General features: G+C 47.5%; 1 protein-coding gene across 1 annotated transcript in view; it reads right to left on the reverse strand.

Annotated features, from left to right (window-relative positions):
- The window catches only part of CHMP4B (charged multivesicular body protein 4B), a 50227-nt gene extending 25848 nt beyond the window's left edge, over positions 1-24379 (reverse strand). The window contains exon 1 of the mRNA XM_056121387.1: positions 24016-24379. Within this exon, the coding sequence (XP_055977362.1) occupies positions 24016-24205 (190 nt within the window). The 5' untranslated portion in view covers positions 24206-24379. The remainder of the gene's footprint in view (positions 1-24015) is intronic.
- Between the last annotated feature and the right edge of the window lie 1910 nt (positions 24380-26289).

A 26289-nucleotide genomic window follows, 5' to 3' on the forward strand; every position in this document is an offset into this window, starting at 1 on the left:
AGATGACTATGAGTCTCAAATAATTCCTGAGCACAGCTGGGTGTGGCCCCCAAACCAAACCACTATAAGTTCTGTGTAAGTCCTGAGCACAGCTGGTGTGGTCCCCAAACCAAACCGAAACAAACTAAAAAAGTATCTCACAGATTTGTGGTCTTTTGAGCCTAAAACTCAAGAGCTCCTGAGAGCAGGGAAGTGTCTCCAGTTTCTGCTTTCCTCCACACTGCCTGATTCTCTGCTGCTTTCAGCAGAGAAGGCCAGGGGGGCCAAGAGCGCAGAAGCAAACGTGCAGTGCAGTTTCTTACTCCAATACCCAGCATGGTCTGAGGACGCAGAAATCCAAATGAGAAGGAATTGCAAATCCATCATCTGTTTCCTTTCCTCTATTTATCTGTTTGGGGGCTACACTCAGCAGTGCTCAGGGCTTACTCCTGGTTGTGCTCAGGAAGCACGTCTAGCAGAGCTTGGGGACAGCATGGGGTACTGTGGACTGAACCTGGATTAGCTGCATTCCAAAGCAAGTACTTTATCTGCTGTACCATCTCTTCAGCCACTCTGCCTATACTGATGGGCACTGAAGACTAGTGGAAATTCTGGATCTTTCTAAATATACATATACCCTCTTATATCCCAGCAGGAGGATGGCCCAGGCGCGCTGGAGGGAAGGCTCCCAGGGCTAGAAGGAGCACAAGTGCATGCGGGAGCCCTGGGCTTGGTCTATGGCACCACCTGGTTCCTGCAGCAGCACTAGTGGGAGTCCCTAGAAAGAACTAGCTGGGACGGCCCCCAAACAAAAACAAGGGGCCTCTCACATTCTCACTTTCTTCTCCCTCCATAATCTTGTAAGACTGAGACAGAGACTAACAATCACTCACTTCGTACTCTCAGCAATATGGAACACAGTGCACTGCTAGCTGTCCAGAAAATGTATGTTGAATGCCTAACAGAAGAATAATACAACAGTTCTGAGATTCTTAGAATATCTAAGAATCTAGTGAGTAAACATTCTCAAGTTCTCAACTGCCTTAAGATCACCAGCACTGCCCAAGAGCTGTAAGTAGTTCTTCTGTCTTGATGAGAATGACAATTACAAGTATAAATATGTTTTTAAGAACTTTTTATGCAGTTCGTTAGAATTCCTCTGCTTTACTTATAATGAAAATGTATGAATGAAATGAAGTAAAAATGATGAAAACAATGGGAGAAAAAGCATTGCCCAAAATTACTATTTATATGCCAGCTCAGACTCCTTCTGACTTCTGACTCCTCCTCAGAGTCCTGGCAGACAGGCTAAAAGTTGGATTTATTCTGCTTCCTTGCAGAAGGGCTGCCTGCGGTGAGCAGGGCAGCGCCTGGCAATGCCTGGCTACACAAAGTCAGGAGTGTAGCAGCACCAGACCCTGGGCTTTCTGCTGCTCCACCCAGGCGATGTCAGCCTGCCAAGCCACCAACAGCCAGTTATAACTCAAAGAAAACAAGCCCCCAAAATAGCAACTGTTTGCTCCATCTTTCTTGTCAGCTGGCTTTCTGCACGGCAGAGTGAAACTTTCCTTTTATTTGCACAACCATTCTGGCAGCGTTGGGAACATGCCACCACAATGTCTGCTGAGAAGCAGTGAGGCAGCAGACTCCAGCACGAGGAGGCAGTCAGGGCTTCTAGTGCCCGGTCGGTTTTCCTTCAGGAGTGCGGTTCCTCTTACTCGACGCCTGACTTTTCTGGAACTGGGATTTCCCTCTGGACAGGCAGTGTGAGCTCTAAAGTGCTCATTTTCAGGGGTCAGAGCGACAGTCCAGTGGGTACGGTGCATCCCATACGGTCCCCCGAGTTCACCAGGAATGATTCTTAAGTACTGAGAGCATTGCCCCCCAAATAAGTAAATACATTTTAAAGTAATAATAATAAAGCACATATCTTCAGAGCAGCCTAGCACAGGGATAAACTGTGAAAGGTAGAGTCAGTATAAGGAGAGATCTTTTCTAATGGGCGCAAATGGGGCCTGGGGAGTATCAAAGGGCTTAACTGAGAACCAGGTGGGAGATGTTTTTCAGACTCCTAAGAGGCTGAGCTGCTCCCGGGGCTGAGGATTACACTAAGCACTCTGTCAGCTGCTCTCCCTGAGAAGCCACAGCACCCTGCCACCCTGAGCAGCTGGTTCCTTTCTCTACCTGCTCACACAAGAGACAAATCCCCCGCCTCCTGTGGTCCTGAAAGCAGGCTAATGAGGAATTCACTTTATTACAAGGAAGCACACCAAATGCCGGCCAGAGACCTAGTACAGTGGGTAGGATACAGGCCTTGCATGTCGTCGACTTGGGTATGATCCCTGGCACCACAAACAGTCCCCCAGAGTCCCGCCAGAAGTGATCCCTGAGAGCAGAGCAGGAGAAAGCACTAAGTGCAGCCCATTGTGCTACAAGCAAAACAAAAGCAAGGAAGTGCCCCTAAGTGCAGAATCAGTTAGAGTTTTGACCTGCAGGAGCAGAGGCAACAGAAATGTGCATCTCTCTGGGTCTGGAGAGATAACTCAAACTGAGCTCATGCTTTGCATGCAGGAGGCCTGAGTTCAATGCCCAGCACCTCTAAGCACCACCAGGAGAAACGCCCAGCACAGAGCTGTGAGTAGCGCGCACACACACACACACACACACACACACACACACACACACACACACACACACACCCGTCACTCCAAACAAAGTAAAACAAAGCAAAGAAAGAGAATACGTGCCTCTGGTTCGACAGGAAGACTGGCCACCAAGTCAGAGGCAGGCTACTTAGCTACAAGGAACCGGGAGAGATGCCTTCTGGCATCTGTGTTCAGTCTGCGGTGAGGCTCCGGGGAGCAGCTAAAAACCATTATTCAGCTCTAGCCTCTGAACAGAGAGTAAAAAATGAAAACTGTCCAGTGCTTTCTACACAAGTCTGTAGCTGTGCTGAGCTTTCACAAGTGTCTGGGATGTACCTAAAACTGCTAACAGACAAAAAGAATGCTGAGCGATTTCATCATTTGTTTGCTCTTTGAGACACAGAATGGCAGGGAGTTACTCCTGGTTCAGTGCTTGGGGACTATGAAGTGCCAGGGATTTAATCTAGGGCTACCACCCTTTGAGCCATCTCTCTAGCTTCAGTTCCATATTTTGGGGGGGGGGGGGGGGTGTGAGGGCAAAACGATGCACAGAGGTTACTCCTGGCTCTGTACTCAAGGAATTGCTCCTGATGGTATTCAGGGCACCATATGTGATGGCAGGGCTGAACCCGGATAGGCCACGTACAAGACAAGCACTCGACCCGCTGTACTATCTCCAGTCCCAGGGCTCCATGTTTTTATGAAGTAAAACTGCTTGAAGTCACACCTCACACTCTGGAAAAGAAAGGATGGCACTTGTTGACTCAAGATGCTGTTAGAGCAGGACCTAGTCCAAACATTCACTTAATCCATCCATCTCTTCTCATTGTTGAGAAAAAAAAGGTTCAGAGTGAAAGGCACTTGCCTCAGTCGGCTAGCTGGCTCAGGAGGCGGTATGCACAGTGCTCCTAAGTCCTAGGGCTCTGCTCTATCTTCCAGGAGCACAGGAGTGGTGGCTGTGAGCTGGGGTAAGGACGGCGCTGAGTTCTCCAACATCTTTGCTAGGACAGCAGAGAGAGCATGGCCTCACAAACAGAGGCCCTTGGGGGCTGGGGCGATAGCGCAGCGGGTGGGGCGTTTGCCTTGCACGCGGCCAACCTGTGTTGATTCCTGGCATCCCATATGGTCCCCCGAGCACTGCCAGGAGTAATTCCTGAGTGCAGAGCCAGGAGTAACCCCTGTGCATCACCGGGTGTGACCCAAAAAGCAAAAGAAAAAGAAAGAAAGAAACAGAGGTCCTCGTCTTCAGCCAAGGGAAGTAACTCCTTTTCTTTTGGATCAGAGATAAACAAGGAGGGAAGATTAAATAATCTCAAAGATCACAACTGAGTGAGCCAGCCTGGCAGGTGGGAGTGAAACGCACTAGTGGAGGCAGCCAAGCACCTGATGCATTAGTAAGGCTGGGTCAAGCTCGGTTAAGTAGGGAAGTCTGCTTACCTCTGGCAGTAACCTGAGCTTACTTAGGTGAAGAAAAGTTGCAGGCCTGCCTCTACCCGGCCAGCTGGAATATGCCAGGCTTCAGACAAAGCACCACAGGAAGAAGGAAGAAGAAAGGAAAGCCTGGTGACCTGTGGAAGGTCAACAGGGAACAGCCCCTCCACCCCCCTCATTCCCTCAGGCAGTACGGGCAGACAGTCTCCCAGGAAGTGGTGCCATAGGAAGATGGCTTCCAGTGCCCACACTGTGCTTTTTTTCTTTTTTTAATTTTATTTTTATAAAGTTGTTCATAGTAAGTTATTACATTCAATATTCCAAATATTCCAACACCAACCCCACCACCATTACAACTTCCCACCACCAATTTTTATTTTTGCTTTTTGGGTGACACCTGGTGATGCACAGGGGTTACTCCTGGCTCTGCACTCAGGAATTATCCCTGGCGGTGCTCAGGGGATCATATGGGATGCTAGGAATTGAACCCGGGTCGGCCACGTGCAAGGCCCTACCCACTGTGCTACTGCTCCAGCCCCACCACCATTATTTCAAAATTTCCCACCACCACCCAAGCCTGCCCCAAAAGCAGGCCCTAAATAATTTATTTTGTATTGACTGCTATGACTAATCTGCTAAAAATGATCCCAAAAAGTTTCCTTAGAGGGAAATGCCACACTTTGCTTTAGAGTCGAAACACATCTATCCACTCGGTATGTCCACGCTACGTTCCACCTAGTACGTAGGTACTAGGCGCCCAGGGTCTTCTCAGTGATGTCAGAACTACCTTCCCACTGTCAGTCCTCACCAATGCCCCCCCCCCCACCCACCCCAGTCTCCTCTCCCACTACAGACGCACATTAAGGTCCAAGTCTTGGTTCCCACATCCTTATCTGTGTCCCTGCACGTGCAGTCCTTCTCAGTGGGCACTCAAAGGGCTGGCTGAGTTGGGGCAATGTAACAACCTTGTTCTTTCTCCAACCATCAACCGGCATCAAGAGCCCCATCCTAGAGGCCAACCAGCTGGCTAGCTGCTAAACCTGAAGCAGCTGGCTCTCCTTCAGGAATCATGATGTGGCCTGGCCTCTTTGCCTCTCACCTCTAGAAAAAAAAAAAAGTAATAGTTTTTATCAGAGAAGCTAGTGCTTTGAGATGAGAAGATCTGGAAGCACATATTCTCAAGTTCTGGGCCATTATCTTTCACTCCCCTTAGACACATGCACCATTTACCGACTAATGCTAGGAACTTAGTTTGTTTCCAGCCAAACGCCTCTTCTTTCATCACTAATGCCCTAGTGGATAGTTGCTGAAAGCGCTGCATGAGGACTCTGGGAAACCTGTTGGTTTTTCATTTCCATAAAGTGCAGAGATGACAGTCTCGAGTGTGGGAACAGTTGATGGTTTCAAGACAAGCCTGGGATCTCGGGCCTGCTGTTCCCTGAAATCTCAAGCATCAGCTGGCTCCAAGCGTATGCTTCCCGAGCCCATGGTGCTCACAGGTACCACACCACTGTGGGGTATGGGAAAGGAGCCCCCCAGCTCTGCCTGTGCACCACATGGTCAGCACAGTAAGAAACCAAATAATAGACAACTACTGCTCATGTCAGACAGCCTGTGAGAGGGACCTAGAATGTGAGGAGTCCATAAATCTAGGTAGAAGGGAATTACATATCACTGCAATTAACAAGCACTGAAAGTACAACTAGGACAACATGGACGGCCCTTGGAGTTTTTTGAAATTAGAAAAGCATCATCAGCTTAAAGAGACTGAAACTCTCTGGGTTGGTGAGAAGAATTCAGGTCTAGGCCCAGTCCTCACCAAACTCCCAGAAAGCAAAGCCAGAAAGGTCATACTATCCCCAGACCTCAGTATCCCCAGGAGAACAACAAACGTATGAACTGAGGTCTGGAAAGATGAATCAAAGGGCAGGAGAAGCACAGGGTAACATGAGCACTGAGAAGGAAGTAGAACCATAGCAGATGTGTCCATCCCCCTATCCCCCAAAAAAGGAAGGAGAGGCCATAGAGATAACATAGGAGTTAAGGCCTTGCCTTGAAAGCAGCTAATCTCCAGCACCCCAAGTGGTTGTCCAAGCCTGCCAGCAGTGATCCCTGAACTCAGACCTATGAGTAAGTCATGAGCACCACCAAGGCTAACCCAAACTACCCCCCATACATAGACAGACACGCTAAAGTGGGGATGCAGCCACAGGGCCCTTGCCTTACATGTACAAGGTCCTAGGTTCAGTCCCCGGCATCACATGCAAAAAAAAAATAACAATGATCCAAGTAGCAATAGCTCCAAGATTAAGAAAAATCATTTGAGGGTCACAGAGATAGTCCAGCAGGTAGGGTGCTTGCTTGGACAGTGCTGAACTCAGGGTTCAGTCCCCAACCCCACCAGTGAGTGATCCCAGAGTGCAGAGCCAGGAGGAAGACCTGGGTGCTCCCACAGAAAGTGAACACAGGACGGAACTGGGGTAGTGTCTCGAGGTGCAGGAGTACACGTTTGATTCCCAGTACCACAGACCCTGAGTTCTGCACCTAGCAGCCCCAACCCCCCCAACTAAATAACAATAATAAATGGGGGGAAATGAGCTTATTGTGGCAAAAGAAATGGATACCAGTCTGATAAATGCACAATGCTGCTATAGCATAAAGAGAATGAATAAATATAGAGAATAAAGACTCTCCAGATACCTATAAACAGTTTCTTTGTCTTCTTTCTAGCCCAAGCCACTGCGTATAATAAGATCCAGTCATTCTCAGGACCCCCAAACTTGTCCTCCCCAACCTGACTCACACCCATCACAGACATACAGCTTTGCTGTGTAGCAAGGGAATCTGAGCTACAGAGGAGCATGGCTGAGCAGGAACACAGCAGACTTTGAGCCTAATAAAGGATTCCAGCCTCAACTCAATCCCTGGGAAACTGCTTAATCGCTTTGAGTCATCTCTGAAAATGGAATTAAAATCATAACCAGTCCTACACATTTTATAAAGCTTCTCTACGTTTTTAAACAAGGCTATTGATATCAAAATGCTTTGGAAACCACAAAACCCGACACAGATGCAACGTATTTCCCTGCAGAGTAACAGGTATAAAGGGAATATCTTAAAAATAGTTCCAATGACATGATTTGGCCCACTGATAAATTATAAACACCCATGGCAATGAAGTCCTGGTGCTTCTAGGAGCAACAAAGACACCATAATTGACTGCTGCAGACCACCTCAGGATCCACATCAGTGAGTCATGCGATCTGAACATTAGCTAACTTATCTCCTATGTCTGTGCCTCTCTGTGTGTAGCAGAATACCACTTAATATATAAGGTTGTTACAAAGATCACATATGATCAAGTCTGTAAAGTATATGGCACTCCCTCAGGGAAACATTGCCACTTTCTGGGTTTTATTTATGGGTCACTCTCTACTACTGCTAGAAGTAGTTTTATTTATGGGTCACTCTCTACTACTACTAGTGCTACTCTTGACTCTATTCTCAGGAATCACTCTCTGCTGTGTTTGGAAACCCTGTGATGCCAAGGATCAAATCTGGATCTCTGGCATGCAAAACATGCACTCAGTCCATTGAGTTTTCTCTCCAGTTTATATCCAGTTTACATTTTCTGAAGGTTTTCCTCCTAAAAATAATTCTTTTGGGAGGCTACAGCGAGAATACAGCAGATAGGGCTCTCGCCTTGCACGTGGACCAACCTGGGTTCAATCCCAGCATCCCATATGGCCTACTGAGTCCAACAGGAGTGACTCTTGAGCACAAAGCTAGGAGTATGCCCTTCCAGGTGTGGTCCCAACACCAAAAAGAAGAGAGGAGAAGGGTTGGAGAAATAGTACAGAGGATAGGTACTTGCTTTGCTTGAAGCCAACCTGAGTTCAATCCCCAGGCATCCCATATGATCCCCTGAACACCACTAGAAATAATTCCTGAGTGCAGAGGCAGGAGTAACCCCTGAGTATTGCTGAGTGTGCTCCCCCTCCAAAAAAAAAAAAGAGGGGAGAGAGGAGATGGCAGGAGAGGAGGGGGGAGGGAAGGGAAAATGAGGGGTTCCTGGCCAAAAAGACAGTACAGGTTTCCTGAGCTTAACGTCTGTCTTATCTCTGGAGAAAAAGCACAGCGGGAGGGTGTTTGCCTTGTGCGCAGCCAGCCCAGCTGAGCTGGGTTCAATTCCCCCGCCCCACTCAGAGAGCCTGGCAAACTACTGAGAGTATCTCGCCCACACGGCAAAGCCTGGTAAGCTACCCGTGACGTATTCAATATGCCAAACACAGTAACAACAAGTCTCAAAATGGAGACACTACTGGGCCCACTCGAGCAAATCGATGAACAGGAGGACAGGGCTACAGTGCTACCGTCTGTTTCCAGAGCACCGCCAGGGGTCACTCTGGAGCAAAGGTCAGAAGTAACTCTTGAACACCAGCAGGTGTGACCCATGCTCTTGAGCACCATAATAAAAGAAGAGGTATCCCTAAGCTCTCTGTACACTTCCAAAGTTACTGCTGAATAGGGTCAGAGATGTGCCTCAGTGGTCGAGCGCTTGAGTGTGTGGGTCCCTAGGTTTGATCACTGGCAACAAATGGTGCCCTGGATACCACCAGGAGAGACCCCTGAGCACAGCTGGGAGTAGCCCCTGAGCACAGCCAGGTATGGCCCCCAAACCAAACACAAACAACAGAGGGTTAAAGAAATAATACACAGAAAGGCATTTTATTGTACATGGCCAAGTCCAATTCAATCCCTAAAACCGTATATGGTCCTCCAAGCACGAATCTTAAGTAGCCCCTGACCCCTACCATCCCCAACAACAACAGCAAAAACCACAGAAACAAAAGTACCTCTGAAATGTAAACAGAAGAACTATCTGTAGCCACCAACCCTGTATCTCTGCCTATAAAAACAGGCTTGGTGGCTGGAGTGACAGTACAGCGGCTAAGGCACTTGTCCTGCACACAGCTGACCTGGGATTGATTCCCGGCATCCCATAAGGTCCTCTAAGCACTGCCAGGAGTAATTCCCGAGTGCAGAGCCAGGAGAAACCCATGAGCATTGAAGGGTATGCCTGCCCCCCCCAAACAAAAGAGGATGAAGCCAGGGTGATACCAGTTTTCTCCTTAAACCCAGCCATAGAAGCTGTCAGAGAACTTCACGTGAGCCCATTACGACTTAACACCCAAAGCTCCTAACTATTCTTGCCACCACTTACTTTCTGCAAGATTCTGAAGGGTTAAAATACTCTGGAAAGATGAAAGGAATTTAACAAGTGACAGAGAATTAAAACACTATCATCAGTCATTTGAGTCTTTTTTTATTTTTTTAAATTTTTGTTCTGGGACTACACCCATCAGTGTTCAGGGGCTACTCCCAGTGTGGTGCTCAAGGAACCATTTGGTTCCAAGACTCAAGCTTGGAAACAGAACCTAGGTTTTCCATTTGCAATTTCTGAGCCATGTCCCTCGTCACCAATAACCTGAATTTTTTTGTTTTGTTTTGGGGCCACACCCAGCTGTACTCAGGGCTTACCCCTAACTCTGTGCTCAGGAATCACTACTCCTAGCAGTGCTCAGGGGACCATATGCAGTGTTGGGGATCAAATCCAGATTGGATGCATACAAGGCAAGCACCCTGCCCACTGTACTATTACTCTGGTCCTGAATTTTATTTATTATTTTTGGTTTGGAGTCATACTCGGCTTATTACTCATGACTTGATGCTCAAGAGCCATTCCTGGTAGGACTTGGGGGACCATATGGGGTGCTGAGGATTGAATCCACACTGGCTGTGTGCAAGGCAAAAAATGTACTATCTCTCCAGCCCCCTTATTCAAATTTTAAACGTCAGCCTTGTCAGTCAATGCTTCCAAATCTAATGAGCCAAGCTGATCAGACTGTCTCCCGACTAATGGAGTATTTTAGGACTGGGGATGTGGCTCAGCAGTAGAATACTAGGCTGCATATGTGAGGCCCTGGGTTTGAGTCCCAACACCACCAAAAACAAACCCTCAAAAAAACCAAATGGAATATTTCTGAGTAGCAACTTCTACAGAGAAGAGCAGCCAGGCTATTCATGTACACAACTACTATTTTTGCTTTTGTAAGTTTCAGGTCTTAAACAGATTACAAAGAACTTTTAGGTATTTTACTTATCCAGATCGTGTAGAATTCATTTCTTTGATTATTAGTTCCAACTTCCTTCTACAGGCAGTATGACAACTACAAAGCAAATACGTAATAATGACCAGAATCATCTGTACTTTAAACTTAGTCAAGTATTCTAAACTTAGTATTCTACTTTCTAACATAATTTTTTGGGGGTCCCACACTCAGTGGTACTCAGGGGTTGCTCCTGGCTCTGCATTCAGGAATCACTCCTGGAAGGTGTGGGTGAGCCATATGGGATGCCAGGGATGGAACCCGGGTCAGTCGCGTTCAAGACAAAAGCCCTACTTGCTGTACTTTTGCTCCCGCCCCACCAACATAGCTATTTAATAAACAACAGATTCAATCTACAGATACACACACGCACACACTCACACAAGCAGCACACAACGGCTGTTTTGGCTCCCTCTGCTGCATAGCCTGTCCTCTAAATTCCGAATATGGATTCAGAACAGATTACACTGTACCCTGACTCTATCTGTTTACTTGTCTGTCACTGTGTGAACATCTCAGAGGCAATGACCTGTTTTCATCTGCATTTACCCAATAAATTAGAAAAGTGTCTGGCACACAGCTTAAGTTAATATATATTTATCAAATGGACTCATGAATAAAGCAACAGATTTCTGAAGGCTGACAGTGCAGAGCTCAGTGGACAAGTACATGCTTTTGCATGCATGGTGCATTGAGCCTGTCCCCCAGAACATGTGCACATGAACGAATGTGCATGCACACACACAGAAGCACACACACAATTTCTAGGTCCTTCTCTTTTTTTTCCCTTTCTTTTGTTCTTTTTTGTTTTGGTTTGGTTTTTTTTGGGTCACATCCAGCAATGCACAGGGATTACTCCTGGCTCTGAACTCAGGAATCACTTCTGGCAGAGCTTGGGGGACCTTATGGAATACTGGGGATCACACTCGGGTCGGCCACATGCAAGGCAAGTGCCCTACCTGTTGTACTATTGCTCCAGCCCCGACCTTCTTTCTTCTTATCTAATAAAAAAACTCATCTGGCATTAGTAAAGATTGGACCTAGAACTCCAGCTTCCAGCTCACCAAGCTATCTCCCTGGCTCAAAAACTATCTTCTTTTGAAATTAACCCTTTGGGAAAGGTAGGGGGACTTGCCTTAAACATGGCCAACAGGTTTCAATCCCAGACACCCCAGATGATCCCCAAGCCCTACCAAGACTCAGAGCAATCCCTGAGTGCAGAGCCAGGAGGAAGCCTTGCACATAGCCAGGGTCAGCCCCAAAACAAAACAAACAAAAAACTCCAGGAGCTGAAGCAACAGTATAGTGGGTAAGGCATTTGTTTTGCACATAGCCAACTGGGGTTCAATCGTTGGCATTCTATATGGTGCCCTGGCCACTATTAGGAGGGATCCCTGAGTTCAGGGCCAAGAGTAAGCCCTGAGCATCCCTGGGTGTGACCCCAAAAAAACAAACAAGGGTGAGAGTGATGTTACAGCAGGTAGGGCACTTGCCCTGCACATGGCCAACCCAGGTTTGATCCCTGAGCACAGAGCCAGGAGTAAGCCCTAAGCACCACTGGGAGATATCATCCTCTCTACCCCCTCCCAAAAGAAAAAGATATTAAAAAAAAAAAAGAAATGTTAAAGTAAAATTAAATAAAATTAACCATCTTGCTAAGGCTTACTCCTGTGCTCTGGGATTTTAAGAGGGTATTGGGAGACCATATGTGGTGTGGGGATCAAGCCCAGGTTGGCAGCATGCAGGACAAGCATCATACTCATTTTACAAACTCTCTGGCTCTAAAATTAACCATCTGAGGGCTGAGAGATAGTACAGGTGTTAAGGCATTTGTTTTGCATATGACCAACTCTGGTTCAATCCCTGGCACCACATATAAGCCCCCCAAGCACAGCCAGGGATCACTCCTGAGCATAGAGCCAAGAACAGCCCTGGAGTCCCACTGGCTATGGCTCCAACACGAAACAGAATAAACCAATTAACCATCAAAAATTCACTGCAAATGTCTATCCATGAAGGACTAAGATCAAAATGATTTGGGACTGCAAATATTTTACTGGTCCCTAGAGAGTAAACAATAACCAAATCTACTACAAAATCCCTACTTTCACTCTTCCCAAATACTGTGCGCAACATTCTTCTGTACCCAATAATACTAGAGGAAAGCAAAAGTTCTTCTGTAACTTCCTGTTGTAACTCAAGATCTAGGGTGTTGTCATACAATAAACAGTGGTTACACCCAATCCTCACCCTTTTCTGTAGCTGCAACTTCTTTAAGAACTAATCAAAGAAGATGACATAGTGGGGCTGGAGCGATAGCACAGTGGGTAGGGCTTTGCATGCCGCCTTGCATGCGGCTGACCCTGGTTCGACTCCCAGCATCCCATATGGTCCCCTGAGCACCGCCAGGAGTGATTCCTGAGTGCAGAGCCATGAGTCAGCCCTGAGCATCACCAGGTGTAACCCAAAAAGAAAAAAAAATAGAAGATGACATTGTAACCCTGTTTAAGGCAACTGCTCAATGTAAATTTACAATAAACTCCTTGCAGGGCATGCCTATATGCCTCTGGATGATACTCAGTCAATCTGGGGCTTGTTTTTGTTTGTTGTTTCCTGCAGTGTAGAGAATCAAATCCAATCACACAAGGCAAGTGTTTTATGGCTCAGCCCCAGTCCCAGCCTACAGTCGATTTTGAATCTTCTGAGAGCAAGATCAGAGTTCTTGGGGCCAGCAAGAGAGCTCAAGGGTCTGGAGTATGTGTTACATGCAGAAGGTCTGGGTTCGGTTGGAGACTTGCAATGCCAGGTGCAATCTCTGTGCACTGAGCCAGGAGTAGTCCCCAAGTACTACCAGGTGTGGCCCCAAACAATCCCAAGCCACCCCCAAAAGAAAGCAGAAGGCAGAATCATACACGTGGCAGGAAAGGTCAATACCTAAACTTCTTCTGACTTTGGAACGGAGTCTCGCAACTGAGCAAAGTCAACTGCTCCGTCCAATAGGAGAAAGTTTCCTTCAGTAGGCTGTGCCAACCCCCAGGTTTAGCAGCCAGAGCAACTTGTGCCTATTCTGTTTGTTTATTGTTACTGGGAAGGAGGAGGCAGTGGGTAGGGGAAGTGAAGAGTGCAGAAGAAGATCAAGGTCTTATCCATTATCTTCTTACTCCCAAGAAGATAATGGGGGTGGGGATAAGACTGGGATAATACAGCTAGGAATGGAGGGGGAATGTGAATTCAGATCTTCTGACTACAAATTCAGGGAGTTTTCCACTGTACCATATCACCAGTCTTTTGAGCTAAATAACCACGACCATGAGACGTAGAGCTTCTCTGTATCCCTCAACTGAGCCAACTCTGTCCTATAAAGAAAAGGGAGACAGGTAGAAATATCAGCTACAGAAAAATCTAGCTAGTCAGTCTCTTTGAACTTAAATCATTGTCTTTCAACTTTAGGAGTTCCTACTCATTCCTGGTTATAATAATGAAAGGTCACAAGAAAACAGCTTTCCTCCTTATTTAAAAAAAACTGGGGGGGGGGGGGTCACACCTCACAATGCTCAGGGCTTACTCCTCATTTTGCAAGTAGGAATCACTTTTGGCAGGGTGATCATATAAGATACATATGCGATGTGGTGATCAAACCAAGGTCAGCCATGTGCAAGGAAAGCACCTTACCCACTGTACTATCTTTCTGGGCAATTGGTTTTGTTTTTAAATGTAGGTCATAGAGACAGTACAGAGATTACTAAGGCACTGCATGCAGTTGACCCAGGTTTGATCCCCAGCACCACCAATAGTCCCCTGAGCACCACTAGGGACATGCCTGAGCAGTCAGGAGTAAGCCCTGTGCATCACTAGATATAGATCAAACCCCATGACCTCCCCCCAACCCCTGCCCAATAATACTTTTAAGTTTTAGTGACATTGAAGCTAGAACACCAAATAAATTTCTTAGCAGATGACCATTCCTGTTTGCTCTTAGATTATGTGGTCCAGACTTTGGTTGGACTATTCAGAGTATTCAGCTCTGTCCTCTTTATACATTAAGAACAATGATAAACAGGGACAGATCCAGAGAATAGCGAAGAAAGAACAGAAAACACCAGATCTGGAAATCCATGTAACAGTTAACAGTCAGTAGAACAGGTTAGATCTGTCCTAGAGAAGTGCACTCTTGAAACAGAAGCTTGGGACTGGAGTGATAGCACAGTGGGTAGGGCATTTGCCTTGCACGCTGCTGACCCGGGTTCGATTCCTGGCATCCCATATGGTCCCCTGAGCACCACCAGGAGTAATTCCTGAATGCATGAGCCAGGAGTAACCCCTGTGCAGTGCCGGGTGTGACCCAAAAAGAAAAAAAAAAAAACAGAAGTGTCACCTTCCCTGTCTCACACTGAAGGAGATTGTACCGCTCTCCAATCCCAAGAGGCAGAATTAGTGATCTGTTTTCCCAGTGGAGAAAAGAAGTTCATAAGGGCCTAATGGCAGAACTAGGACTTGCCCCAGCCTTCGAATCCCAGATCACATATTCCTCCCACCTCGGACCAAGCTGCTTCCCTGAAGGGTTACCACCCCACATGTACAGGAATGGGCACCTCAGGGAGAACAAGCTCAGTCCCAAATAAGAAAGGTGACTGTATAGCAGAGCTGTCCAAAGATGGACTGTCTGCAGGGTGAGAGACTGGACAGAGCACCTATACCCCGCCAGCAAAGAGGGTCAGGCAGAGGTTACTCTTGGTGGGAATACTGTACAAGGAACCTGGGTGCTGAATGGGTAGCTGGGTGAACCTGCCAACCATTACAGAGGAATGTATCTTTTTCTGCTGTTTTCCTCGAATGCCTCAATTGTGCTCACAACTTGAACATGGATGAACTTTCTTCGGTGAGATGAGAGCCCTTCCTGTGACAAAGCAGTGTGCTTTTAGTATAATTATTATTATTATGGGGGGCTAGGGTTTAAATCAAAGGCCTCCCACAAGACCACAAGACAAAAGTTCTACCACTCTGCTACTTTTCCAGACCAAGAAAGTGATGCCTTATGCATCTTTACACTTCTTATCGTGTCTAAGACCTGAGACACCAAGGAAACATTTGCCCTCTCCTCTTGCAGGCCTCTGCTAGGCACAAAAATTCCAAGAAGGAAGTAGGCATGTTCCTTCTCATGGGCAGAAATGAAGAAGGTAACTGCTAAGGTACTGCTGGAGAATGGCAAAGCTGGCATTCAAACTAGGTCATCTTTCACCTACACCATCATGCTGCTTGCCTCCAAGAAGGAATTCTACAAACACCTGCAGACTTGAACCAAACACCTTACAAACAGCCCAGTTACTGTACCCAGTGAGGTCTATAGTTTTCTGCTGCTAGGTTCAAATTTTCCTTCTAAATATAAGCATCCATTCTCAGAATGACCGCTCAAAAGCTATTACTGTTTCTGAATATCCTCTCTCTCACTTTTTAAAGACAGTGGCACAACACAAAACAATTCTGGGCACAAGGACCATAAACTTCATTACCCAGAGGAACTCTGTAAGTCCTGGCTCAAAAAGCCTCAGCTAGAGAAATAATACAGCAACTAGGGTGCTTGACGCGCGTGCACCTAACCCAGGTTCTGTCCTTGGCACCCCAGATGGTCTCCCAAGCCCCGTTAGGAGTGATCCCTGAACACTTACAGGAGTAAGCCCTGAGCTTACTGTCCGGTATGGTCACTATGTGGTCACTCAAAAAAAAAAAACAAACAAACATGGGGCCAGCACATAATACAGTGGATAGGATGTATGCCTTGCACACAGCAGTCTACAGCAGACTCAGTTTGATCCCCAGCATCCCATAGGTCCCCCAAGCACCACCAGGAGTAATTCCTGAGTGCAGAGCCAGAAGTGACCCCTGGAGTGCAGAGCCCTGGACACTCCTGTGTGTAGCCCCCAAAACAAAACAAAACAAAACAAACAAAAGAGAGGTAAGGTTTGCAGAAATCTTCACAGGCTCTTCTCCAGGACCTTCATCTATACTCAAACCCAACTTAGAACAATTTAACATTTCTCTGAGCAAAAAGAGTCTGGCTCCGAGGACGTGGCTCAGCGGAAAAGCACTTTGCCTTTGATATGTGAAGCTCTGGGTTCAATCCCTGGCATCAGAAAAACTAAACAACAACAACAAACAATCCAGGGGTTGGGGAAACAGGCTGGTGCGCATGCTTTGCATGAAGGACGCCTGGTGCCACTTAGTCCCAGGAGCACTGCCAGGTGCAACCTGAAGATCAGGCTGGGAGGACCCCAGAACACTGCCAGGTGTGGCCCGAAAACAAACAAACAAAAGTCTGGTGAAAAGTTCTCCCATTTAGCTAACTAAATTCCAGACAGAATCTATCCTGAATTTCAAATCACATTATAAACCAACTGGCAGACACTTTGAGACATTTGATCTTTCTGACAAATGGGGCAAAAAAAAAAAGGGGGGGGGGGGAGGGAAGGTTGTCATTTTATCAAAGGCACCAGCATGTTTGCAGGCCTCCCTGACACTCTATCTGTCTTAAGAAGTAAACCAAATCCAATCTGGCCAACCCCTGCCCCCAACAAGAAACTGATGCATCACCATGGGCAATTCCAGCCTCTCAGTTCCCAGGGGGATTTTGGATTTCCCATCCTCGGGCCTCTGGGAGCAGGAGCCTGCTGGCACATAAACACGAAGCTGTGCTTTTCTTTCTTTTTTCTTGGCTTTTCAACCTGAGAACCAAAAGGCCACATTCCCTATAAATTTCACTTATTAAGATGTATTTCTACATGCTAGCATTTTAAAGGAACTTTATAAAACATAAGAGAGCCATCCTGACTCCAGCAATGGACAGAATTTAATGAAGATATATTTCCTGTGAGCGCCTGGCCTCTCTGTATCCATCAGACACTTTTGGGCTGAACCTAAATTAACCTGTAAGTGAACTGATTTGCATCCATAAATTCAATAGAAATGTGCTGGTGTAGGATATTTGAGATGCCTTGTCTCCATTTCCCAATCTCACACAATTTTCTTGTTACAAAAAAAAAAAAAGCTCTCCTTTACACAAACTATTTTAATCTTTATTAACACAATGGTGAGCTTTCCCTTTTTCCCGAAAACAGGGAAAGCTCAGGGGTTGAACACAGGCTTTTGGTGGTGGGAAGGTGCACTGGTGGTGGGGCTGGTGTTAGAATATTGAATGCAATATATCATGAACAACTTTATAAAAGTAAATAAACAAATTTTTTTAAAAAAGAACACACACTTTGCACACAGGAGGCCCAGCCAGGTTCAATCCCACCACCATAGGGTGCTTCCAGCATCACAGAAGTGATTGCTCAAGCACAGAGCTGGTATTAGTCCCTGAGCACCACCACACGCAGCCCCCCACAAAGAACAAAACAGGAGAAAGGGGACTCTGAACCACCTGTAGTGGCATTTCATAACTAGCTACAATGCCCCAAGAGAACCTGGGCTGCAGAGAGTTCAAGCCCTAGGACACATGCTCAGCTTGTTCGAGACCCTGATGACTGAGACCCCCGACTACACACCTGACCCAGCACTCCCCACCTCAGGACTACACTGTTCAGTCTGAAAAGCTGGACCAAGCAACACCGGGAGTGGCCTTGTCCCCACTGCCACTCACCAGAAGCACTGGGGTGTGTGTATGTGTGTGTGTGTGGAGAGAGAGAGAGAGAGAGAGGCCAGAGTAATAGTACAGCACAAAGAGCACTTGCCTTGAACATAGCCAACCTGGCTTTGATCCCCAGCACCACAGATAGTTCCCCCAAGCCTCACCAGGAGTAATCCCTGAGCACAAAGCTAGGAGGAGTAAGCCCTGAACACTGCTGGATGTGGGGGAGAAAAATAATAACCTAAAACTCTGTGGCCAGAAGGACAGTACAGCAGGTGGAGTGCCTGTCTTGCACGCGGCCAACCCAAGTTCAATTCCTGGTACCCCGTATGACTCCCCAAGCACCACCAGGAGTAATTTCTATGCCCAAAGCTAGGAGTAAGTCCTGAGAATTGCTGGGTGTGATCCCAAACCAAAATATAAATAAATTTTAAAAAAATTTAGAGAGCACCTATATCTCTATGGCAGGGAGTGGGGAGTAGGGGATGATGGTAGGGAACCTCGGGAGACTGGTGCTACACTAGTGGAGGGATGGGTGTTGGAATACTATATGACTGAAATTGAAATCCAATCGTGAACATCTTTGTAATGGTCTACTCACGATGATTCAATAAAAAAGTTTAAAAAATATTTACAGAGAAAAACTTTGACATTTGGATATTTCTCTCTCTCCTTTTTTGGTTTTTATGTGAGATGAATATTATTCTCACTTTATAGAAAAATAAAGTGATATTTAAATTCTTTGGCAGCAATTGTGTTTGGTTTTTCACATTTCCAGCACTGAGCATGGGACTTAGATCAAAGTGCCAACCACGTACTAATGAGGAAATATGTTAAAAATGAAAATTGAAGGGCTTGAGATGGGGGGAATGATTTAATAAACAAACCCCCCAAATCATATTTTATATGTATATAAAATAACCTTTTTTTTTAAAGGACATATACCAATTCCTACACTGTCACAAGAAGAAGGAAGGAAGTATGGAAAATGTACTCGAGGTAAAAGAACCAGTTCAAAGGGCTAAGCACATGCTTTGCATGTAGAAGGGCAGCACTGCTTGGTCCCCTGAGCCCAGAGCCAGGAGTAGTCCCTGAGCAATGACAGGAGAGGCCCAGACACAAAAATACGCAATCATACTTTTGTTATAAGTTCTTAACTGAAACCACTGACGCATACACTGCAAATTATCCATGTGAGCTTCAGAGACCTGATTCAAAAGACAGTTTCTCATTTTTCCAATGTGTGTCCCACAAAGACAGCATCCGCACTGGTTACAGATTCACGGTAAAGGACCTGGTGTCACCTGTTCCTTCTCCCCCAGTCAGCACCACACCTTCCTCAGGTATGCGTCTAATGAGTAGTGACCAAGGTTATGCTGACTTCTTCGGCCTCTGTGGGAGTAAAATATCACAAGATCACAAGATGCCCACAGCCGCCTCAAGAACTGGTTCGAGTCGAGTTACAGCCTCTCTAGCCTCATTTTCCTTTCTGCTTAACGAAACAAAGGATACACAAGGTTGCTTCCATTCGTTCAGTAAGCCCTAACTAGGCAGTAGCCACAATGCAGGTGCTGTGGTCAGTGCCAAAAACGGTCACAGGCAGGACTGTCACATCAGCCTTAAGAAACGTCACCAGCTCTGGGGATGCTGTGGGACTCACAGGGAAAGAAATCTTTACAAACTCCAAAGAACTGTAAAGAATTGTGAAATGTTTGAGCAGGAGCAGGTAGCTCATTTGCTTTGCACGTTGCCGACCCAGGTTCGATCCCCGACATCCCATATGGTCTCCTGGCACTGCCAGGAGTAATTCCTGAGTGCAGAGCCAGGAGTAACCCCTAGCATCGCTGGGTGTGACCCAAAAAGAAAGAAAAAGGAATTATGAAATGTTGCACTCTCGCACTCACTCTCTCCACCACCACCACCCCCTGCCCCACCTCCCCACCACGTCTCTTTGGGCAGAAATTGTATACTGACTCCTAATTCCTTCCCAATCCCCCTTCTTAGCAGAAAAATCTGAGTTATTTGTCTACCAAATCACTATATTCCTACAGTGCCAGCCTCCTGCCTAGCTGGATGTGGCCATGGGACCAAGTTCCAAATCAACATTTTCAATCCAGATATTCTAAGAAAGCCAGAGGTGAAAATCACAGAGATAGGGAAGCCATGTCATGAGACTAGGGGTCCAACTAGTAGGACAGGAGGGCCACAGGAATAAAACAAAGATGGAAGGGGTCACAGAAAAGATTGAGAAATTCTGGTCTTTTAACGAGAAAATGAACATGGAAGTTTTGTTTCTAAGGAAAGCTCTGATAGGGGCTCCATTGAGCACTTGCAATTGATAGTCTTCTAAAAGGAGGAACCTAGGTGTGACAGCTGGAGCTCCTGCAGCCACTTTGGGCCCTGAGGATATAATCACAGACATGCCTCACCTAATGCTGCTTCAGTCAACAGCAGACTGCATATGTTATGGTGGTCCTAACAGATTCTATCACACAGCTTTGGTAAGTAGTGAGCTGTGCCATCAAGGATTGTGTAACTACACTCTGATGTTCACACCACGATAACATAATCTCATAAAGCATTTCTGAGCACGCATTGCCGTTGAGTATTGCCTAAGGAAGAACTGGAAGAGCTGGACAGAACAGGATCTTGGGATTCTCAGGGCTGCCAGACAAACTCACATCATCTAACTCCAGATGTCTCTCACATGAGAAAAAAGCTGCTTCCACATTCATATCTCTGTAATACTGATTCCTGTCACTCATGGCTGAACCTAGTCCTAAGTGAAAGTTAGGACCCTGGGCCCCTTCCCTACATCTAATTCAAAACCACCCTTCAACTCTCTCTCTCTCCAATTCATCCCCTTTTCTTATTTGTGTCTCAGTCATGTCAGCTCATACCAGGATGGAAGCAACAACTTCCACACACGCTGAGCCCTGCTTTTACCTCTCCTCACCATCACTCAGGCCCAAAGAACTCTCACCTTTTAGTTAAACTTTCTGAAACCAGAAAAAAAAACAATTATAAAGTGTTGGGGCTGAAGAGATAGTACAGCATGTGGCTGACCAGGTTCGACCAGGTTCGATCCCTGACACCCCCATATGGTCCTCTGGGCATGCCAGAAATGATCCCTGAGGATGGAGCCAGGAGTAAGCCCTGAGCACTTGGGTGTGACCCAAAAATAAAAAACAAAACATAATTTAAAATTATGAATTATTGCTCACACAATGATGATGTATCACTTCCTCACTGTGCTTCCCAAGTTGGCTAATGGAATCATTATTCACCCAGATGTCTGAGTAGGAAGCTTAAAAATCATCCTCAACTACTTCCTCTTTCACCCTGCTACAACTTCAATGAATCAACAAGCTTTTTTTGATTCTCCTTTAGAAAAGTGTCTAACATACAAACTTCCTGTCCAGTCTTCTATGCTTATATTCTAATCCCTTTGTTGCACCTGAATGATTATGAGTCTCTTTATAACAATGGTAACGGCAAGTTTAACTGTTCACTTACTGTATGGCAGACTCTTGCTAAGAGCTCTGCTAACACAGTTTAATCCAATCGGTAGGTACTAGCATCCTGATGGGACTCAGGCCTCTCACATGCAAGACAAATGCTCCACCACAGAGCCCCATCCTGGCCTGTGATTCTATCCTTACCTCTTGTTAACTGCCTCCGGTCCTTTCTAGTTGATCTCTGCTTCTTTTTTCTGCTGCTCTTTCAAAAGTCCAAGCTGACCTATATCTTCTGCTTCAAGACAGCCAACTGCTCAACAGTTCAAGGTCTACCGGCTACAGGCTACGTTCCACGACACACCCACTGCTCTCCAAACTCCTTGCCAACCCTTTTCAGTTTTTTATTTGAAAGTGTTTCTTGCCCTTTCTATGAGAGAAACTTCTTAGCAGTCTCTATTTCTATGCGTGAGTGCATGTGTGTGTGCAAGCGTGCATGTATGTGTGTGTGTCCCTACCAATCCTGAGTTCATGGAGGGCAGGCACACTGTATCTTCATTTCAGATTCTCCCTTCCAGAGTAGCTGCAAGCAAGTGTCTAAATGAATGGTACGTAGTGGTGATGCCACCTCACAGCAGCAGAGGCCTTTTTCTCAGAGGACACTGAAAAGAAGGGCAGGTAATAATAGGTCATTCCTCTCAGGCCAACTCCAAAAGACAGACTCCTTCTAGTAAAGTTATTACAAGTGAGAGATTGGTCCCCCGCAGCCTGCTGGTGGCCTCTCTCCAAGCCTCTTGAAAGCCAGTAACCTCTCAACTGCAAAAAATAAACCCTCTGCGGGCCAACAAACCACAGAACTGCCCGTTCTGATGGGAGATGGAACAAAATGCCCTCGTCTACCACCGAGTAAAGGGCAAAACACTGCAAAGTGCAGACTAGTAGAAACGGGGGCTCTGATTTCTGTGGGAAATCAAGCATCCTCGTGGAGAAGAGTCACGGGGAGAAAAGCATCAGAGGCAGTGAAATCCAACCCTGCTCTCCAGTCACAGAGCGACAAGCTGGAGTCGGAGTCCAGGTCACCCATGACTCCCGCTCACCACCACCCTGCCCCGCTGCACTCCCTCTCCTTTCCAAAGAGTGGCCAGATGGTGCCTGAAACCCCCACAGATCACCAGGATCACCACACCCTCCAACGCCCTCCCAGCCACCTGCAATAAAAACCACACTCAACACTGGAAGTTCAATGTCCACTCCAAACCCCTACTTCACCGCACTTTCCCCTTCAATCAGAGAGGACCATCCAAGCGCCAGTCCATCTCCCCACAGGGATGGCTCCTCCTTTCACTTTTCACGGATCCACTTCCTTCTCCAGGTCCAAGGCAAACTCACCCTTTTCCAGACCAGACCGTCCTCTCCAAAGCCACACCTCTCCCTGCCCATCACTCCCTAGCGGCCATCCCTGGTCAGCACTGGATGTTATTTCCCTCTCCCACTTCCCTGTCCCTTTCCATCTTCTCCCTCACTGAAGGTGGAAGCTGTCCTTTGTTCACCCGGAGAACACACAGCGTAGGCGGTTAAGCACACAAACTTCTTCCCAGAGCACCTGCTGACCATCAGCAGAGGAAAAACCCTCTGACTAGAACTAGCTGGAATTTCAGTGGACAAAACCTCCAGGTAGCCCACGCTCTGGGCCGGGCACTGCAAATCCTGGATCTTGCTTCCAGAAAGGTAAATCGGCTCAAGGTCAAAGAGCTGATGATCAGCCAGCTTAACTTGACCCTCAAGTCCTGTTCAGGCATCCCCGAACCCCCTCTCACCCCCAGGCTGGTTCCAGGAGATCTATTACTTCCAAAAGGCTTTTGCATGTATCATTTTGCCCGGTCACCTCGCTTTAGAACAGGAAGTACTGGCCCAGAAAAACCAAAGAACAGAGAGGAGTCAAGGAAGATGCCTCAAGGTCCACTAGGACCCCTGCGGAGCGGGAGGGGGCGAGGGTGACGTGGGCATAGGGTGAGCGTCGCTGTGGAAACCCTATTCCAGTGCCGAGGGAGGGGACAGAGGTGAGTCACCGGGCGTACAGCTCTGATAAGCCGCGGCCAGGAGGCCAGCAGAAGTGACTCAGGGAGTCGGGAATCACGGTGGACCCCGGGGAGGCCGGAGCCCGGAGCAGGGCACACCGCGGCGGGCCAGAGGGGCAGCAACTTTGTCAAGTTCACTCACAAGTGAACCGGGCGGTGGGGGGAAAAGGGGGCTATGCCCCTGCCCCGACTTCCCCCTCTCCTCCATCCAGGAGGTTTCTCAAGGTGGGATTCGCAGGCACTGGGGCTGGGAGGGGCCAGAGACGGGTCATGGGAGTGGCCGGAGAGGGCAGGAGAAGAACCAAGGGTTGGGCTGGCCGCAGAAACGAGCCAGCCAGGCGGCGGGTCCCCGACCCTTCCCCGCCGCCCCGAAACAGGAAGCAAATGCGGAAGAGAGGAGAGGCGAGAGCGAAGTGCGAGGCAGCCCGGCTCCGAGGGGCCGGGGGAGCCGGCCGAGCCTCGGGGGAGCGGGCTGGAGTCCCAGGCCCCGGGAGCCGGAAGGGGGCCGGCCGGGAGGGGGACCCGGGCCCGGAATGGCCCGGAACGAAGTTCCAGGGTTCGGGCAGCCCCCGGGGCGACTGTGACCCCGGGGGGAGCCGGGCCCGGGGACCTGAAGGGGCAGGGCCAGCTCACCGCGCTTGTTTTTGGTGCCGTGTTTCTTGGCGGCCGTCAGCTCCTGCTCGATCTTCTTCTCGAGGAATTCCTGCTTCTTACTGAGCATCTCCTCCGTGTCCCGCAGCCGCTGGATGGCCTCCTGGGGGGTCGGGCCGCCCTTGCCGGCCTTCCCCCCGCCGGCCCCGAACAGCTTCCCGAACACCGACATGGTTGCTGCTCGCCGCGCCGGCCTGCGCCGCCCGCTCCGGCTCGGCTCGGCTCGGCTGGGCTCCGGCGCCTGCTCCCGGCACCGCCGCTCCCTGCCGCCGCAGGCCTCTCCGCCGCCTCCGCCCCACAGCTGGGCCCGGCCGTGCCACCTCCCACAGGCCCACACGCGCTGCCCGGTCGGCGTCAGGGCAACGCGCCGCTGACTACCACTCCCAGCAGGCAGTGCGCGCACCGGGCCGCAGGTCTAAGGGGGAAGAGGCGCGCTGCCTGCTGGGAGGCTGTAGTCTTCCGGCTGGAAGGAGCCGGCGGCGCGTCTTTTAGGACTATGAGGGTCAAAGGGCGAGCGGCATGCTGGGAAATGTAGTCTCCTTGGAACTCGCTCTGTAGGGAGTAGAAGGACAAGAGGAACACCAGTGTTTTGAAAGGCAGCGGTAACATTGGGCGCTTTCTTCGATCCAGGCTATGTGAAAAGTGCTTTATATGCATTAGCACATTTGATAGTCACATCCTACGACAAATAATATTGTTCTCACTTTGTAAGTGAGGAAACCAAGACTCAAAGAAAATGAGTGACTAGCTTAACTTATTAACCTTGTTTTTTCTGTTACTTCTATTGGAATGCCATTTTATTCTTCATTTGTCTAGCAGGTTTCTTTAAAACCTGTTAGGAGCTAGCAACCTGGGGGCAAGAGAGATAGTACAGTGGGTAGGGCATTTGCTTTGCAGGTAGCTGACCAAGTTCTATCTCCAGAATCACATATCGTCCCCCGAGCACTGTTAGAAGTGACCTCTGAGTACAGAGCCAGGACTGAGTTCAGAGTACCACTGAGTGTGGCCCAAAACCGAACAAAAAATAAAAATAAAAATTCTGTAGTATGCCATCCTTCTGCACAATAATAATAAACCAAGAGGAGGACAAAACTTTAAAAATTAAAAGTATTGTGGGGTTTTCCCCTGCAGCATGTTGGCCTAACTGTTTGTTTTCTCTCTCCTTTGTTGTCATTAATCAATTCTCCATCCATTAGTAATGAGGTTGCAGCTGGTGGCTTCTTCCCCCAAGCCCACCATTCTAATTTGTTGCTTTAATTCTTTGGCATGCGTTAGCCTTGCTTGAAAACAGTAAACCATATCATCTGAAGTGTGCTCCAATGAAGAAAAATATTGATTCTTAAGGACTCTTCACACTTTCCTGGATCTTTCTGATATGTGAAGTTTCGTGGGAACAATTTCAAGTAAATGAGACTTTTCTTATAATTTTGGTGTACTTGAATTTTATATTCTCAGACAAGATCTATTTGTGGATAAGAACATCCCATCGTGGGAGCAGAGGGTCAGGAGTGATAGTACAGAGGTTAAGGTGTTTGCCTTGAATCCTTCCTATTCAATCTTCAGCTATTCATACTGTCTCCTACACTCTTCCAGCTGTCACTCCTGATCAGCTACTCATACAGTCTCCTAATCACAACTTTTAGTTGTCACAGGCCAAGAATTGTGGGTTGGAACAGTGGTGTGGCAAGACCTTTGAAAGTTGTTGCTGGGTTCTTCTACAATTCCAGCCTGTACCTAGAGATGTCCCATCTGAGAGGATGGGAGAATTTATTTCACCCAGCTTTCCAGGTTAGAAGAAAATGTTCAAATGTGAGAGACAGGCTAGAAATTTTCAAGAATTCACAGAAACATAAATTGTGAAATGTAAGTCACATCTGTGTTTATTTTGTAATTGTGACATTGCATTGTTCTTATCAAAACAAAAAAAAAAAAGAAAAGAATCGGAGTCTCTAAGCGAGGAACCTAATGGATACTGAAAACCCTTGTACATCTCAGCAATCCACAACTTCCTTATTTTTTTCCTTTGGCTTTTGGGATCACATTTGATGATGCTCAGGGGTTACTCCTGCCTCTGCACTCAGGAATTATTCCTGGTATTGCTCGGGGGACATATGGGATTGAACCCAGGTCGGCTGCATGCAAGGCAAATGCCCTACCTGCTGTACTATCGCTCCAGCCCCCACCCCCTTCCCTCTTATCATATGCTGCAACCTGGCACTCAGGTACTTGTTACCTTTGAACCAGGACCCAAACAGA

This window comes from Sorex fumeus, unplaced genomic scaffold (genome assembly GCF_029834395.1).
Source record: "Sorex fumeus unplaced genomic scaffold, SorFum_2.1 ptg000044l, whole genome shotgun sequence".
In the NCBI taxonomy this organism is placed as follows: Eukaryota; Metazoa; Chordata; class Mammalia; order Eulipotyphla; family Soricidae; genus Sorex; species Sorex fumeus.